Source organism: Oncorhynchus tshawytscha, linkage group LG14 (genome assembly GCF_018296145.1).
Source record: "Oncorhynchus tshawytscha isolate Ot180627B linkage group LG14, Otsh_v2.0, whole genome shotgun sequence".
In the NCBI taxonomy this organism is placed as follows: Eukaryota; Metazoa; Chordata; class Actinopteri; order Salmoniformes; family Salmonidae; genus Oncorhynchus; species Oncorhynchus tshawytscha.
In genome coordinates, this window is record NC_056442.1 from 25,758,852 (window position 1) to 25,776,680 (window position 17,829).

Here is a 17,829-nt window from a genome sequence, read left to right on the forward strand (position 1 = left end):
TTTGTTCTATGTGTGCTATTTCTATGCTTCCCGTTCTAAAGTTTTGCATTATTTTACTTTCGGTTTTGTACACTAACTTTAAACAGCTGAATATACAATATTTTTGATTATGGAAAATATATTTCAAAGCGGTTTAGATGGTACGGTGGTTCTCTACACAATGACTGCTTGTTTTGTCACAAACTGAAATTACGCAATCTAGTCTAATTTTAACAACCAGGAAACGATGGAGCGATTTCTGTGCATCTTTTAAGTTAATTATTTGTAAACAGACCTCCTGTATGGAATGTTATTTTGTGCAGACTGTATACATTTTTCCCGTACTTGAATTTGATTTGGGATCTGAGTGTGGGGTTGAATGTGTTTTTTATTTTTTTATCAACTGTAATATGTGTGTGTTGTACATCTATATATCAGAGTTTGATGATTTGAACTGAAACATATTAAAGATGTTATTTTTATTTACTGAACTGGAAGCCTGTGTTTTGCTGTGCAAGTCACCGCTTGACTGAGTAAAATGAATAAAGATTGTTGATGGAAGTTTCCGGCTGGATCCTTTCCATAATTTCCATTAATCAAACTATGGGAATTTATCCCGAAAAAAATGTCAATATCATTCTTGAGTCCCACGATCGCTGGCGTGTTTTGGACGTCTAACCCTTGTTTAAACTGTGTGTCTGTGTTTTAACGGGGACAGAGCCCGAGCGGTGTTTGAGACCAGGGCAGATCACAAAAATGGTTATTCTCACAAAAACATGTGTAAAGTCAGAACGGTTTGAGCTACAAGGTATTATGACCATCTGTAAAAAGCTGACATGAGTTGTTAGAAACTACGCGCTTCTTCTACATAGAAGATCATAGGAAATCCCAGGACTGTGTCTATGATACTGTAATAAGCTCACATGGTTGCTGTCAAACTCAACTCCACACAGTTGTCACCGACTAATTGGATATTCATTTTCCACTGAGCAAACAATTGCTGTACTTACAGGATTCTTATAAAACAAATCAGGTTTTTGCTTACCGGACCTTATTTGTATATTGACATTTGTCAATAAAACTCATGAATGCCACTGTTTATGTCATTGTTTTTTTCTACTTGCAGCCCTGGTTGTCCTGAAAATACACGGGTTAAACACTTCAATGTGAGGCTAAATATGAGTGCAGAGCAAGCAGATGAATGAAAGTAGTGAATTTCTGCTTTTTCACTGTGGGAGGCCTAGGACAAATGGAGCTAATAAGACTACAAAAAATATGGGTCTGTTAGCGGTCATAGCAGTTGGCAGGGATTGGTACATACAGTATAGCGCTGTTAACTTGAAAAACTCATCCATAACACTGGAGACGCAATGAACTTCAACCTCATTTCCTTCCTTTTATTTGGCATTTTTTCAAACGACCTCTCAAGCAATCTCTCAATGTTTCTACATTTGGATAGAATGTCCTTGTACTAAGAAGGCGTAGTTTGGTCGCTTCAGTGCCTTCTCTATGATTCAGATATCAGTCTCATGTAAACATGAGAATTGCGTTTGACGATGAGTAATTGACAGCTGTATATGCATCTTGCCCCTTTCACCTTAAGACTCACATTTCACATATGGTATTTGCAGTGTAGATTTGGGTTGTAATATTGGGCTGGTCATAGTGTTGTGTGATACTAGTGACACTGTTCCTACTACACTGGGATAAAGTTGATTTGAGGCATTAAGACTTCATCTATGGGGCCTGTCGTAGCTGCAGTGAGAGGGCGAAGGAGGGTTGAGAGGGCAGTGCAGGGTGTGGTGGAGAAGGGAGGGGAAAGGACAAGGGTCAGTGGTTTGGTTGTTATTATTGGATCTGTCGGGTGGCCCCGTACGACATGCCAGTCTGGCTCGCCCCTTTGTTGGAGCCCATCTGCAGGCCAATCACACCCTTCCCCGCCTTCAACTGGTCGTCTGTGAACTCCCTCCGGTTCTCCTGGGCTTTCCTGCAAGGGTACATGAACAATGAACTCAAACACACACTGGCACAGCACAATACACACCCCAGCTCTAAACTGCTCCAGCACTGACTGAATATACCAGCAACACCATCACACTTCACATTTTTCTAAACTCACTTGAAGAACCAGTTGGGGTCGCCGCGGTAATTGCCGTCATCCTTGGTGACAGCCACGCTGCCGAGGGACATCAGTGTCCTCTGGACTGCAGCCAAATCCTTCCCTGTCACCACAAAATCACAGCAGGGTCTTTAAGTCCCCACACCGTAGCTACAGTACACTACACCGTTGTATGTTCCCCACACCACATCTGCTGTTATCTGTGGCATATGTAATGCCCTGTGTTGTCATTGTTGTGACTGTTTGATGAGATGGACATGCTTTGCGAACCTTCCCAGAGGTCCACGGTCTGGAACATGTCGGTCTTGATGACACCGAAGCTCTCGGCAGCAGTTAGGAACTGTGAGATCTGCTCCATCTGTTTGAAGGCCATGCTTGAGCTGGCTATCTTCTTGATGGGCTTGTTGTCCTTATGCAGACTGTTAATGAGCTCACTCAGGACCTGGGGAATAGGAACATAAAGACAAGAGTAAGAGTATGTTGGCAGAAAAGAACCATCTGTACCGTCATATACTCTTGTGGGGTCCCCCAAGGTTCGATACTTGGCACATTGTTGTTTTTAAATCTGATTTCCAAAGGGTTTGTTTCTCCGTTCTCTTTGCTGATGACACAAATCTTTAGACTGAATAAAGGTGGTTCAAATAAATGGCTAATATGAATTCTGAATGCCATTAAGTTTAAATGTATGTTTCATTCTGAGGGCCATTGGGTTGGTACTCACACATCCATCCTTAAGCCAGTCCTGGAAGCCCAGTTTGCCAGATTCGGGCTTCCCAACTCCAGATCCACACTGGGCCACAATCCACTGCACCAAAAGCTCCTCCACCTCAGCGTCGTACTTCTTGTCAATCTTGTCCTGCACCACACGGCTCATGCCATAAGATGGACCTTTGTTGGCCATGCCTACCTGGGGACCCTTTCCCACCGAGAGGGATAGCGGGAGAGACAGAGTGGAGTAGAACAGATATTAAATAGATGAAATATTGATATTTATGTGAGTGAAGGGAGTTGCTCTGTGATAGGGTTCCCCCAACTAGTGGATTTCATTTGGCCCCCAAGGTATAGATTTTTTATATTAGTTTATTGTTGGACATAAAATACTAAAAACACCAGCCAAGTGATTTGAATTTTGAAAATGTGTTTCAAAGCATTCCCACGCAAAATAGAGAGATATACAGTATGTAATTGTAAACAAATGTAAGCGAAGTTTGAAATGATTATGTTTTAGTCAAATATTATACCCAGTTGGGCTTCTTGCGGTCAATTTGCAGTTTACAAATGATTTGTAATTATGTTCCAGTCCCCTGACCATCCGCTGAAGGAAAAATCATCCCACGGCTGAATCTAGTTGAGGCTCCCTGTTCTATGATGTCTGAGATCATCTTGATCTGGTATTAGACGTGAAAGTATTCCCTGGTTCAGATGACATTGTCACATTGACTATGTCTAATGTATGAGTTTCCATATCAGTTGTGCCTGAGGTGAGTATGTACACTCATTTGTATGTCACTTGTGCTATGATCTGCTATCATGACTAATACGAAGGGACTCCTTTATCCATTGGCCTTTGGCTGAAACAGATATTACCTTAGTTGCAAGTCAAGCGATTTCCAACAGCTCTGTGGATATGTAGGCAGATTCGCATGCGGACACATGAAGACATTGGACAAATGGCAGATTCACTCACAAACAAATATGCCTGTGAAAACTTACACTTACACACACACACACACATATAGATGTCATGCATTTATAAAGGCGTGTAATTGAGCCGCTCCCTCCCAAAGACGATTGTCTCCGAATGCACACCAGTTCAGCCCCTCTGCATTAATTACAGAACTAAATATCAGGAGCCAAATTGCTGTACAATGGGAGCCCTAGAATCAGCAGAATCTCTCTCTCTCTTTTTGTATCTCTGCCTCTCTCTCTTAAACACACTAGGCGTCACCAACACCATTGCTTGCAAAACTGTTGCTTTTGGGCCAAGCTGCCAAGTGCAAAGCCTATATCAGTGCACTCTTGTCACCTTGTTTGCCATCTTGATGTCAGGATACCACGATGTGCCTGGGGGTTAAGGGTCAAATGTTAAATGTTACCACCTGTAATTCACCTTCATCCTGATTGGACGTCATGCGGCGTCCTTCCCCAGATTGCTGTTGGATGGGGTAGCCAATGGCAACAGTAATGTAAGATCTGGACACTTCATCTATGTCTCATAAGGAGACAGTTCCCTTATCCACACAAAATAGTTCCATAAGGGTTCTTCGGCTGTCCCCATAGGAGAACCCTTTTTGGTTCCAGGAAGAACCTTTTTGGGTTCCATGTAGAACTCTCTGTGGAAAGCGTTCTACATTGAACCCAAAAGGGTTCTACTTGTAACCACAAGGTTTTTAACCTGCAACCAGAAAGGGTTTTTCAAAGGGTTCTCCTATAGTTACAGCCGAAGAACCCCTTTAGATTCCAGATAGCACCTTTTTTTCTAAGTGTGTATTTTCACAGTTGGAGATGATGCCGAAACAGATCTCTCTCTCGCCACCCAACTACTCACACTCCACCACAAGGTCAGCGTGGACCCTTCCATGCCTAGAATTTGAACGATAAGCTCAAAAAACACACGTTATGCGCCTCCACTTCCTCATTCCCATTCCTCATTCCCAAGTCAGACAACACTTAAGAGAAAATGTATCGATCAGCTGCCATTAACCTAGTTGTCTGAGCCAGCAGTCATGCGTTGAACATTGGCATTAAGAGCATGTATCTGTGTCACCGCGTTGTTTTTGATTGGGAGCCATCAACACACAGTCCTGGACTGTGGCACTGGGCCCAGTCACATTACTGCTGCTCCATCATCCAAAGAAGTAGACCAAGGCACAGTCCTTCTAGACACTATCTGCCAACAATCCAGTCACACGATTATGAAGCCTTCAAAATTTTAGAGTTTCAAGCTGCTCAGTTGTTTCATGGAACCTTAACCATGAACTCATAACCACAAAGACAAGACAAGTGCCTAATATTCCCCACATCCTCCTCCTCAGAGTCAGACCACGATAAGCTCCCAACCTCACTGTAACACACTCAGTCAAACCCTCGCACAGTGCATCATTACAGAAACATTACAGAGGAATGTGAGGAAGGTCAGGCTGCTAGCTATGTCATTACTTCTCTCTCCAGTTGTCCTGACCTATCCTTCATAAACAAGCATTTTGACCATCAGAGATAAGACTGCTGTTCCTCCAATGTGGAAAGGCCCTTTCTTCTGTGTGCCACTGCCAGTACAGGTCACTGCCCTCCACAGAGGGGATATGGATGGTCTGAGATGTCAGTTCACATGGGACGGGACCCTGGTTCCATTATGGTATGTATGTGTGCTCAGGGAGCTACTGTACTGTTGGGTTTGGCATCAGGCCCTGCCTTATATCTCCAGAACAGTATGTCAGGCTGGCCTGTGGGTTGGCCTCAGTCTGGGTTGTCTCTCTCTCTCTCTCTCTCTCTGTGTGTGTGTGTGTGTGTGTGTGTGTGTGTGTGTGTGTGTGTGTGTGTGTGTGTGTGTGTGTGTGTGTGTGTGTGTGTGTTAATTACGTAGCTATGTTTCTATTTTGACCTGATTATAGTGAGTTCTACATTTGGTAGGACATGTAGAATATGTGTTTGGAGTATTGTCATTCAGCCTCTGAACTACATGTTGCTTCTCAACTACTGGTACTACAGTATGAAACAGTGTCCACTTATCCTAATGAAAATATGACATCACCTTCCGTCGCTCCTTTCATGTCTGTTTTACATCTGTGTTTCTGTCTCGCCATGGTAACACAGCTGGCTGTCTCGCCATGAAGCACAGTTTGAAAGCTGTGGTCTGTGAACTGTGGCTAAAGCCATGACGTAATGCCAGCGGCGCCTCAGTGCCACTGAAACGGAGCTCAAGATAATCTTATCTCCTACTGCTGCTGGTCAGCTAGCCTCTGGGACTTTACTCCTGCTACTGCTAGGCCTACTGTACTGTAGATAACTCCACAGCTACTGAAGCTGCTGCTGTAGTTTCCCATTGTTATCGCTCTGTCTCACAAAAACACTTCTGTCCACTCCCAGCAAACATTAGGCTGAGAAACCGTATTGATTCATCGCATATAATCAATGACAGCTGCTGTGTTTCTGTGTTACTTGTTTGCATCTTTTGTCTGTGTGTGTGCGTGTCTTTAGTCTTTGGAAAGTGTGTTTACCGTGAACTTTTGTTGGCTATTGAATTCCTAGCCAAAGCCCATGTACGGCAGCCAGTCATTTGCAAGTGAAAACTGAGCTATGCAATTGTGTCTGTTACAAGAGGAGCTGCCTATCCCAGATCTCTCCCTAGGGCCAAACTGGTCAAACTGTTTCTCTGTTGCCTTTACATCTTTGTGACTGATTCGGATTGGTTATTCTACAGTAGAAACACCCCATCTCATATCAGAACTACATATCCCATCCCTCTCAGAACTACATATCCCATCCCTCTCAAAAGGTATGCTCTAGCACCCGGTACCCCATTGACCAAGACATCAACCCACATAGATTATTAGTTATTACTATGTGTGTCTATTCACACACACAGTCACACACAGTCACACACAGGATGGAGTATGAGACACACAGGCATACAGTATGGAGGATTAGAGAAACAATGAAAACATGGTTAGAGAACACAGTGCTCTGACAATGTTACTTTTTTCTCAAAATCTATGACATAGCTGACAGACAGCCATATGCGTCTTCTGGCTCTGTACACTCAGGATAAGGCTTCCAGCGTAGGGCTGACAGACAACCATATGGGTCTTCTGGCTCTGTACACTCAGGATAAGGCTTCGATCGTAGGGCTGACAGACAACCATATGGGTCTTCTGGCTCTGTACACTCAGGATAAGGCTTCGATCGTAGGGCTGACAGACAACCATATGGGTCTTCTGGCTCTGTACACTCAGGATAAGGCTTCCATCGTAGGGCTGACAGACAACCATATGGGTCTTCTGGCTCTGTACACTCAGGATAAGGCTTCCATCGTAGGGCTGACAGACAACCATATGGGTCTTCTGGCTCTGTACACTCAGGATAAGGCTTCCATCGTAGGGCTGACAGACAACCATATGGGTCTTCTGGCTCTGTACACTCAGGATAAGGCTTCCATCGTAGGGCTGACAGACAACCGTCTCAGCACGGTGTTCTTCAGACTGGAACCCAAAAGCAGCGTCAGTAAAGAGATATACTCACTGTGTTAAAGTCTGTAGCGAAGAGTCTTTCCTCTGTACAAGCGCCGGGTCAGGAGGTGTGTGTGTGTCCGTGTGTGTGTGACTGACTGTTTGTATACTTCTAGCTCCAGCAAAGTCCTCCCTCGGAAAAGTGCTGGCTTAAAAGGACCAGACAAGCTGAAATGACTTCACTTCTCTTCAGCCTCGTATACACCTTGTGCTAACATGTGAGTTTCATGATCTCATCAATATGACCCAACCACTATCTGATCAAGGTTTGTTGCGTCTACACATTGTTTTAAAATGTGTCTCCTATCCGTCCACTGTGTCCTCATTGTGACCAAATGAACTGGTGCCTCCCTGTATGCAAATTATTTGACAGATATTCTTTCAAAATTATTTGTATGTATTTACGGAAGCCATATTTACAGAAGCCATAAGTCAATGGTGCTACCTGTCAATGATTTTAAAGGACGTTATAAGGATTATTTAACTGGTTTGACCATCCAGATCTGTTATATCCATACACAATGCGTGTCTGACTACCTCCAGAGGTGGTCAGGAAGATCTGATCACTATCAGATCACAATGTGCCTTTTATTCTACACGTATCTAAAAATCGGGCACAATCAGAATGTGGATAAGATCAGAACTCAGGGCGCATGTTAGCACCATTTATAAACAGGACTTTAGCTAAGAAGGAGAGAGGAAGAGAGAGAGTAAAAAGGAAACCACCGCCTTAAAAGGGCATGGGCTTTCTGTCTACTCTCCTTCCATCCCTCCCTCCTTTCGTCTATAACTTTCCCTCTCTCCTCCCCTCTTTCTTGTTTTTTCTCTTTTTTGTTGTCTGTTAAAAAAGTGCATCCTTATTTGGGAAGGCCTGTTCAGTGCGAGAGGAGCTCTGCCAGGAGGCTCTGGATTGGTCAGCAGGAATACTCCAAATACTTCCCCACACCACTCCATCAGCAGAGTGGAGAGTGGAGAGTGGAGAGTGGAGAGTGGAGAGTGGAGAGAGAGGAGAGAGAGAGAGAGAGAGAGAGAGAGAGAGAGAGAGAGAGAGAGAGAGAGAGAGAGAGAGAGAGAGAGAGAGAGAGAGAGAGAGAGAGAGAGAGAGAGAGAGAGAGAGAGAGAGAGAGAGAGAGAGAGAGAGAGAGGCTCTGCCTGGGAAGAGAGAAAAAGAGAAGGATGGAGAGATTGAGAAAAAGAGAGGCTTGAGCTAGAGGAGGAGGTGATGAATAGAGGTGGTGTCGTTAAGGGCCCATCAGGATATCAGGTCCGTGGATAGTGGCACAGACTGTTACAACGGACGTTGTCCATTTGGCCCTAATACATCATGTTAGCACCACATCTGTTCTTTCCCCCCTTCATATTTCAGAAAGTATGTTATTGACTTCAGAAATTTGCTGAGGAAGCGAGAGAGAGGAGAGAGGGGGAATGTGTGACCACAGAGATGGGAGGGCCGTGCGAGAGGAGGAGCGGGAGGAGTAGTAAAGGGAGGAGGAGGAGGAGGAGAGGGAATCTGAGGTTGAGAGAGATAAATGAGTGAAGACAAGAGTCATCTCACCATCAGAGCACAGCAGACCTTTTATGTCCAAGATGCTCGTCAACTGGCCTGCTGAGTTGTGTTTGGGCAAACGTGCGTGTATATGTATGGTGAGAGAGAAATGGGGGTAGGGAAGAGAGGATGTGTGGACGTCGTAGTTAGTAACACATTCCCTTCTTATTACCATCACTCCTTCTCTTGCCAGACCCCAGTAGTGTAAACTCACTTTGCCTCACACCCTCGCATCCTACATTAAGTCAGTTGTTGGGGTTTCTGTCTCACTGTGTCTCCTCCCATCTCACCAAGGTATCACTAGCCCGTTTAAACCTGGTGCTAACATGCGCCCTTTGTTCTGATTTTGTCCACATTCTGAATGTGCCCACATTTTTTTGAGTGGTGTAGAAGATTAAGCGACACATTGGGATCTGATTGTGATCGGATCTTCCTGACTACTTCGGGAGGTAGTCCATATTATTTTGAAAGAATATCTATCAAATGATTTGAATACACGGAAGCATCAGCTAATCTGGTTACAATATGGACACAGTAGACGGATAAGAGACACATTTTAAAATGCAATGTGTAGACGTGACAAACCTTGCTCAGATAGTGATTGAATCATATTTATCAGATCGAGAAACTCACATGTTAGAGCAAGGTGTAAACAAGGCTTTTGTCTCAATGTGTCACCAAGATATCACTGATGTCATTGGGCTGCCCTGACCCTCTCAGGCATGCTGATGTCACAGAAAGGGGATTCCATGTTGAGGACATGTGGAAGTAGCACTTCCTTATACAGTTATTACCATAGAATAATTAGGTCTTTTGTTGCATCTACTCAAACTGAAATTATAATTGAATCCTTGGTCATTATTAAACATTTAGGAATAGGCTTTAGACTTTTCCCTCGTTGCTGTTTTCCCGCTGCAAGTGGTTTTTCATATGAAAAGATACCGTGCACCTGAATTTCTAGGGAACACATACCTGGCATGTGTAGGCTATATCTTTTAAAATCAGTGGAATAGTTCAAGAAATACCAGCAGTCTCAGTAACCAGACTTAGTAAAACACAAAGGCCTTCAGATATGTAAGTAAGCTTTGGACAAATTCACATTTTGTATTTATATATAAAGCGCTTTTACATCAGCAGATGTCACAAAGTGCTTATACAGAAACCCAGCCTAAAACCCCAAACAGCAAGTAATGCAGATGTAGAAGCACGGCGGCTAAGAAAAACTCCCTAGAAAGGCAGGAACCTAAGAAGAAGCCTAGAGAGGAACCAGGCACCTCAGGAGTAAATGTCAGTTGGCTTTTCATAGCCAAGCATTCAGAGATCTAGACAGCAGTTGCAGTAGAGGGAGAGGGAGAGGGAGAGGGAGAGGGAGAGGGAGAGGGAGAGGGAGAGGGAGAGAGAATAGCATAGCCTTGCTATTGAGAAAGGTTGCCATAGGCAGACCTTGCTCTCAAGAGAAGACAGGCTATGTGGAATCTGAGCTGCAATTCCTAACCTCCTGCCATAGGTATATGACCAAATTAGAGACACATATTTCCCTCAGATTACACAGACCCACAAAGGATTTGAAAACAAATCAAAATTTGATAAATACATTTGAAATGCTACAGTGTGCAATCACAGCAGCAATACTTTTTCCCATGCCAATTAAGCCCCTTGAATTGAATTGAGAGAGAGAGATGGGAGAATTGGAGGGAGCATGCTTAAGATCACGCAGGACACCAGATAAAACAGGAGAATTTCCCCAGATAGGACAGACTGACCCTAGCCCACCGGCACATAGACTATTGCAACATAGATACTGGAGACTGAGACGGGGTCAGAGGACACTGTGGCCACATCCTACGATACCCCTGGACAGGGCCAACCAGGCAGGATATAACCCCACCCCCTTGGTCAAATCACAGCCCCCACACCACTAGAGGGAGAGCAACAGACCACCAACTTACTACCCGTTTACAAGGATGAGTATAGCCCATGAAGATCTCCACCACACGGACCAGAGGGGGCGCAAAACCAGACAGGAAGAGAAAAGCCTGGCACGACATGACGCGCCCCTCCTACAAGTAAGCTTTGTCCGTGCAAGAATAGCCCATAGGGCAGTAGCCTACTGTTTGCTGTGTGAAGCAGTTTTAATGTACAAGTACAACTCCTGGACAGGATGTTAGTCTGTATCAGGGCCTTACCCCCAATACATTTCCTTAATGTTGATTGCCAAGCAGGTCCCATTTTTCTAGTCTTTGATATGACTCGAACAGGGATCGAACCCCACATCTTCCAGGGTGGTAAAGTAACCACACGGCCACTGATAGTTACATATAAATTCCTGGTTATTGCATTGTGAAAAGTCCTATAAAACCTCAAAATGTGGTATTGACCTCTGATCCTTCACAAAAAAAGCATGAGACGCATGACCTCTCCACTCTCTTACTCAGCGCCGCAACGGACTATATTTGAGCACGAATGCTGTTGTACAAGCTTACTTCTTCGTCCCAGTGCGCCCACCTCAGAATTTCCCGCGCAAATACAGGTAAACTCGACATACTGCTGCGTATTTTATCTATTACCATTTAATAATCATCAATACATTTATTGAAACAAGACAGATCTGTAACCGTATCCATATTATCATGCCAAAGCAGCATCTTCTCATTCACTTTAAATCCCAGTCCGCTGGAATAATTGCCATGTCTGTTAAACCCCCCACAGTCTCTTGAGACATTAAAATGATGTGTGTATGTGCGTGTGCCTGTGCATGTGTGTGGGTGCGAGCATGTGTGTGGAAGTTTGGCATTTGTGTATGCGTGCGTGCGTGCATACGTGTGTGTAGGGTCATAAGTTAGAGGGAGTTTACAAGAGTGGAGGAGTTTGCTTACATCCAGGCACTCACTGGTTTATAATACATTCCGATAAGCAGTGAGAGACAACAGGGTTACACAATGACATCAGAGGACATGTACAGTATGTCATCCAATATCCCCCATAATCTCTCTTTGCTCTTTTTCCATTTCATATCGTATTTGGGGTTTCATGTGCCCTCTAGTGGTCAAAACGAATCAACAGTTAAACAGTACACCGTGAGTGTATTATGTTTCTGTAAAATTACAGTGGGGCCTACTCAATCAAAGCTGGTTTCTGTCTGACATCCTTTGAACCATTGCATTTCTGTTCAAAATGTTGTATCAAGTCTGCCCAAATGTGCCTAATTGGTTTAATAATACATTTTCAAGTCCATAACGGTGCACTCTCCTCAAACAATAGCATTATTTCACTGTCATAGCTACTGTAAATTGGACAGTGCAGTTAGATTAACAGGAATTTAAGCTTTCTGCCCATATCAGATATGTCTATGTCATGGGAAATGTTCTTGTTACTTACAACCTCATGCTAATCACATTAGCCTACGTTAGCTCAACCGTCCAGCGGGGACACACACCGATCCTGTTAAAGAGTTACCATCTCCCTAATTAAACGCTAAATGTCTTTTCCTATCACATCCATAGAACAGTTCAGGTATTAATCATAACCTTGTGTCATGTCATCATTCTGAACAGTCTTAACCTCCCGCATCTGCAAAAACCCCAGTACTACACAAATTGGTTTAATTATTTATTTACTTTTCGTTGATTGTAACTACTCTCACAGTAATCATATACCTTGCACACGAAACGCCACCCGTTTGGAATAAGAAATCATCAATGTATTTACGTGTGAATGCCTTTGTTCGCCTTGTAGTCCCGAACAGAACTACAGAGTTGATTTCCCTTCCATTCGCTCTTAAAACTGCCTCTTTGAAAATAGGCTGGCCAGACGTGTCGATTGTTCCTGTTGGGTGATGAGAGTAGAGTACTACAGTGATTTGAGAAGAGTAGTAGAATGGTCCCACTTAAATGAGCTTTTCTAGATACTTTACTTAGGACAGCTAATCAGCTGTACCAGAGATTGTCCGGGAGGTGAGCTTCTCGCCTCTACCTCGTGTTGATTTTCAGAGTTCAAACTACTTTGGATGTGAGCTGCAGCTACACGCCTCTCTGGTCTAAATGTTCATTTCTTTACCAATCCTCTTCTGCACTCTGGTCGAAAGGGACGGTTCCGTGAGGCTGACACGCTGTCTGACCTCACTCGGGGCATGGCTACTTACTGCGCAACAGACAAATTATCTCTTATAGCTCCTAAACTCATATTCATATCTTAACAAAAATATGTTCATCATATTGCATTTAAAACATAGATGGATAGAGGATGGAGACTTCATACATGTAGTGTTTATACTTTTCATTTTTAATGACATCACAAAATAACAACAATTATTATTCTTTAGACCCACGTTTCTATGTTCAAAATATTGTTTCAGTATTCACTTTAGAACGTGTTTGTAGACAAAGGATCATTCCTTTTTTTTACCCCTTTTTCATGATATCCAATTGTTTTAGTAGCTGCTATCTTGTCTCATCGCTACAACTAACTCCCGTACGGGCTCGGGAGAGACGAAGGTTGAAAGTCATGCATCCTCTGATACACAACCCAACCAAGCCGCAAGCCCGGAAGCCAGCCGCACCAATGTGTCGGAGGAAACACCGTGCACCTGGCAACCTTGGTTAGCGCGCACTCTGCCCGGCCCACCACAGGAGTCGCTGGTGCGCGATGAGACAAGAACATCCCTACTAGCCAAGCAATCCCTAACCCGGACGACGATAGGCCAATTGTGCATCGCCCCACGGACCTCCCGGTCGCGGCCGGTTATGACAGAGCCTGGGCACGAACCCAGAGTCTCTGATGGCACAGCTGGCGCTGCAGTACAGCGCCCTTAACCACTGCGCCACCCGGGAGGCCCGACAAAGGATCATTCCTGTGTGAATTTGGAGAGGGATGTTCTCTCTCTCCTTGATTTACAGGGCGCAAACTTAAGTTATTGGCTACAATCATTATCCTACCGTTTTGATCAAAACTTGCAGCAAAGTCACCTTGGCTGCGTTTCAAACTCAAAGTAGACAGCCCTCAGCCCTAAACCCTCAGCCATTGAATGACGTTTTCACATCCGAATGTACCTTAAATGTCCCTTGGCCAAGTGAGGGAGAGTGATGATCAGAGAGGAAACAATAACGTGTTTCGACTGCAGCCCTTGCCTGAGGAAGCCTGCTCTGATCTGACTTTCGCGCGCCACAATCATTTTGCTGTCCAATCAAAGCGTTATGCGTCTATGTCGTCAAAATAAATGTGGGGGCGTAGGTTTTGACCAAAATTCCCAAGCAGCTGAACGCTTATGGTCCCATCTAAATTTGATCTCGCTTTTTTAAATTAAATTAACGGACTGGTGGCCTTTATGAAACAGGTTTCCCATTCATACATTTAAAAAAATCATTGACTTGCGTTTACAAATAAGAATTTTGAAGACAAAGACCAAAAGTACAATGGGCATTGATTGCAGTGTGATAAATCAACAGCAAATTCAGGATAGGCTTATTTCATTTCCAAACGGTGATCCGTATGTAGACGTACAATTCCCAATTTTTCTGCAATTATTCTATTAAATCGAATGACTTTTCCAGTCTGAAATGCACATTTAAACATGCCATGATATTACAGACATTGCCTGACTTGTGGGAACCCTGTTTAAATTAAAAAGAATAATGCTAACTACAACAAAATTACAAGCCATTGTTAATAAGACGTAGGTTAGCTAGCCTAAGAGTCATTATCATCCACTTGTATGCCTATTTGGTCGTAGGTACCATTATTATTCATTAACTCAGCATTCATTTAGAGATACATTCATTTAGAGGCTATGAGACCACACTTGTGGAGGACAATTTAAAAAAAACTATAAACAGCACAAGATGACACATGTCCTGCTTCATGTAATGAATCAGCTTTTATTTTGTTCAAAGCAATACTATTTCACAGGCAGACTGTCTAAATTTAACTGTACATGGAATATCATTGGTTACAATTGTGCACAAACACACACACACACAATACACACACTTGGAACGTTATGTGTGTGTGAGTGCCATATCAGTATGTCTTTGTGCATGCATGTATGTGCTTGTGTGCATTCATGCATGTACGTGTGTTTTCACATTTGTTTGTGCATGTGTGTGTTCATGTGTGTGTAACTCTGTCCTCTACTCCTGTGTGAAGGGGTAGACCAGGTATCCGCTGAACCTGTTGTACTCTTTGGTGTTGCCACACAGACTCCTGCCGGAGAGCAGCTCCACGTACACCTGGTCGCCCTGGCGCAGAGACAACAGCACCGAATGGGTGGCGCTGTCCTCCGTGTCCTCCCGGTTGTCCTCCCACACAGAGGCCACCACCTCGTTGTTCTTTATCAGCTGCACCTTGTGGTAAAGACGCTCGCCATCCATGCCCGCGTTGGAGTAGGCCGTGAAGGAGAAGGAGTAGAGGCCGGCGCGGGGGGCGGTGAAGGTACCTGGATAGAGGACATACACAGGGAGATGGAGAGGGAGTGTGAATGGGTGAGTGTGTGTATGTGTGTTTTATTTTATGTTATGTTATTTATCCAGTAAGTATGTGGGGAAATGATGCGACAACGCAGTGTGGCGTCCTACCCAGAGCGTCATTGTATCCGTTACCCTGGTTGAGAGAGATGGCGTAGTAGCGGATTGGCACGTTGCTAGTGAAGGGGCCGAAGCAGTCGCTTCGAGATCTCATCGCCGCGGTGAACGCAATCTTATTGTTGCCTGAGTCACAGAACGAGGGAAGGAGAACAGAAGAAGTTAGAAGCCTGGGACTTGAACATTAGGGATTTGACTTAATCAAACAGATGTATTTTCCAGTACCTGTGACTTCCTTGATGTCGTTGTCCAATCGGGTGAGCTGCTCCCACATGTCCACCATGCGCATGAAGGTGTGGTCCTCCAGCATACTCATCTCATTGGCCACACAGCAGCATCCCCGCTGGCTGTTGAAAGCACACTCACAGTCCCACTTCCCACAGGGCAGGACCCCAGTCCAGCCCACTGGGGACAGTGGGGAGGATAGGGGAGGAAGGTGGGAGGGGGGGGTAGAGGGAGGCAGAGAGTAGGGGTCAAAAGTTGTCAAAGCAGGACCAATAGTTTGACATGACATTTGATTGTTAAGATATGTTTGGGGTGGATAACATACAAAAAGAAAAGAGAAAAAACTGAGGCGTCATGAGGTTTTCTGTTACCCGCTGCATCTCGCATCAGCTCTAAAGTCCCCACGGCCTTCACACTGGCACAGAGGCACAGCAACCCCCACAGGCACAGAGAGGACACTGCAACAAACTTCATCATCTGTAATACATAGATAGTTACTGTTGGTCCCACAGCCATACCTTCAAATTACAATGAAAAGAGACTTGTGAAAATGTTTATTAACACTGCATGGCTATGCTCTCTGCTGAGAACCAGCTGTATGAAACATAATGTGTTTGTAGTTCATGCACTGGTCATGATGACTAACAGTCACAGTCCACTCAACCCATTCGGGACTCTGAAGTTTTACTTTGTTTTTTGGGCATGCCTCGTCAAGATGGTGCTCTAGTTACATCAACCTCCTTCATTTCCTTACTGGTTTAGTCAACTGCAAAATAGTTGATATTCATAGGTCATTCCACCATCTTTGATGGAAACATGTAAACAATAGTTGACCTCAGTACCTAGATTTTATTTTCTGCGTATAAAGCATTTTGCTAAAGCACCCTACACCCATTCTAAAACTTTTTCCCATCTACAGTTCTCTTCCCATCGGATTGGTTTTTACATTTCAAATAAAATATGATCAACAGTGCCTTCTTGCTTATCCAAAGCTGTCACTCATCAAAATGGACTATATAGAACTTCAGTATCATTAGCGTATTGCTTTACGTATATTCCATAATCACTGCATAGCTCCTAACTCACCAGACCTGAGAGCCTCCAGACAGTCTGTGGGTAAAGGGAGGAAAGGCAGTACTTACTGTATCGCTGTAAGAAGCCCACGTCTTGTTACCTTGTTCTTACAGTAGGTGAGCAGACTTGGGAATCCTCCTAAGACTATGTAGGAGCTTAATGCAGGCGGGGTGGTGCTGCCGTGCTATTGGTTCCCTGTCTGAGGTCCCACCCTTCCGCAGATGGATGAGAAAAGGTCCACGGCTATTCCATGTACACAAACCCCAACCCCAAAAACACAGGCTGAAGTAGGGTTCCTAACGGAGGGCACCTAGAACACATTCAATAGTCTCCCATTGTGACAAGTTAAAGACAATGCCATGTCAGTGTTTCTTCCTTGGGTGTGAATGAGAGGTCCTGTAAGAAGCCAGCTCATCTTTGCCGTTGTGTGAAAATGGTAGGTTTTTAAAAGGACACCGGTGTCTGGTTTCCCTAAAACTCCCAGTGGACACAGTGTTTCGTGCTACTATTGAATAGATTGTCATCGAGGATTTTGAATGGCGTTTCCCAAATATACGTGGGTTTATTGCTGTCTCATTGAGAGGCATTATCAGTGGATCAGGAGACCCAGATATAGTGTCACCTGGTTCTCACACCTGGGTGTGGGCGGAGGTGGTGGAGAGAGTTTCTGTTCTCCACTTATTGTTGACCATCATATACAGTATTGATTGTTGTTTTGTCAGCGTTGCTGACTGTCACATGTCCCCTGTTGAGCGACCCGGTTCTTCTGATGCTATCCATTTCCTTTGAGGCGAATCAGAGAATGGAGGTCAAAGTATTGTGATGGTTTATGTCATTAGATAACATCATCCAACTGTGACCCTAGACAGAGAATTAACAGGGAGGTCATAGAGTCTATCTTACAGTAGTGCTGCTGCTGATGATGATTACCATTTACTTTTTTTTATGCACATACATACAGTATAGGTTTATATAAATGTTGCATTGTATGTCTGTATGCAGGGTTGGGTAGGTTACTTTCTAAATGTAATCCGTTAGTTACTAGTTATCTGTCCAAAATTGTAATCAGTAATGTAACTTTTGGAT

At 44.1% G+C, this 17,829-nt stretch overlaps 2 protein-coding genes across 3 annotated transcripts; both read right to left on the minus strand.

The window, feature by feature from the left end:
* Positions 1 to 1,350: 1,350 nt before the first annotated feature.
* Positions 1,351 to 7,492, minus strand: LOC112266846 (transgelin). Of its 2 annotated transcripts, XM_024444721.2 has the most exons (6): positions 7,337 to 7,480; positions 4,125 to 4,162; positions 2,820 to 3,014; positions 2,369 to 2,540; positions 2,099 to 2,201; positions 1,351 to 1,966 (listed from the first exon to the last, which is right to left on the minus strand). In XM_024444721.2, the coding sequence occupies exons 2-6, from the start codon at positions 4,134 to 4,136 to the stop codon at positions 1,828 to 1,830; spliced, it is 621 nt and encodes a 206-aa protein (XP_024300489.1). In that variant the 5' UTR covers positions 4,137 to 4,162; positions 7,337 to 7,480; the 3' UTR covers positions 1,351 to 1,827. The 2 variants fall into 2 exon arrangements, with proteins under 2 accessions (XP_024300489.1, XP_024300490.1); XM_024444722.2 differs by lacking the exon at positions 4,125 to 4,162 and having other exon boundaries at positions 7,337 to 7,492.
* Positions 7,493 to 14,728: 7,236 nt separating this feature from the next.
* cbln18 (cerebellin 18) lies at positions 14,729 to 16,979 on the minus strand. The gene is made up of 5 exons (XM_024445773.2): positions 16,812 to 16,979; positions 16,041 to 16,146; positions 15,670 to 15,849; positions 15,439 to 15,570; positions 14,729 to 15,299 (listed from the first exon to the last, which is right to left on the minus strand). The coding sequence occupies exons 2-5, from the start codon at positions 16,144 to 16,146 to the stop codon at positions 14,995 to 14,997; spliced, it is 723 nt and encodes a 240-aa protein (XP_024301541.1). The 5' UTR covers positions 16,812 to 16,979; the 3' UTR covers positions 14,729 to 14,994.
* Positions 16,980 to 17,829: the final 850 nt, after the last annotated feature.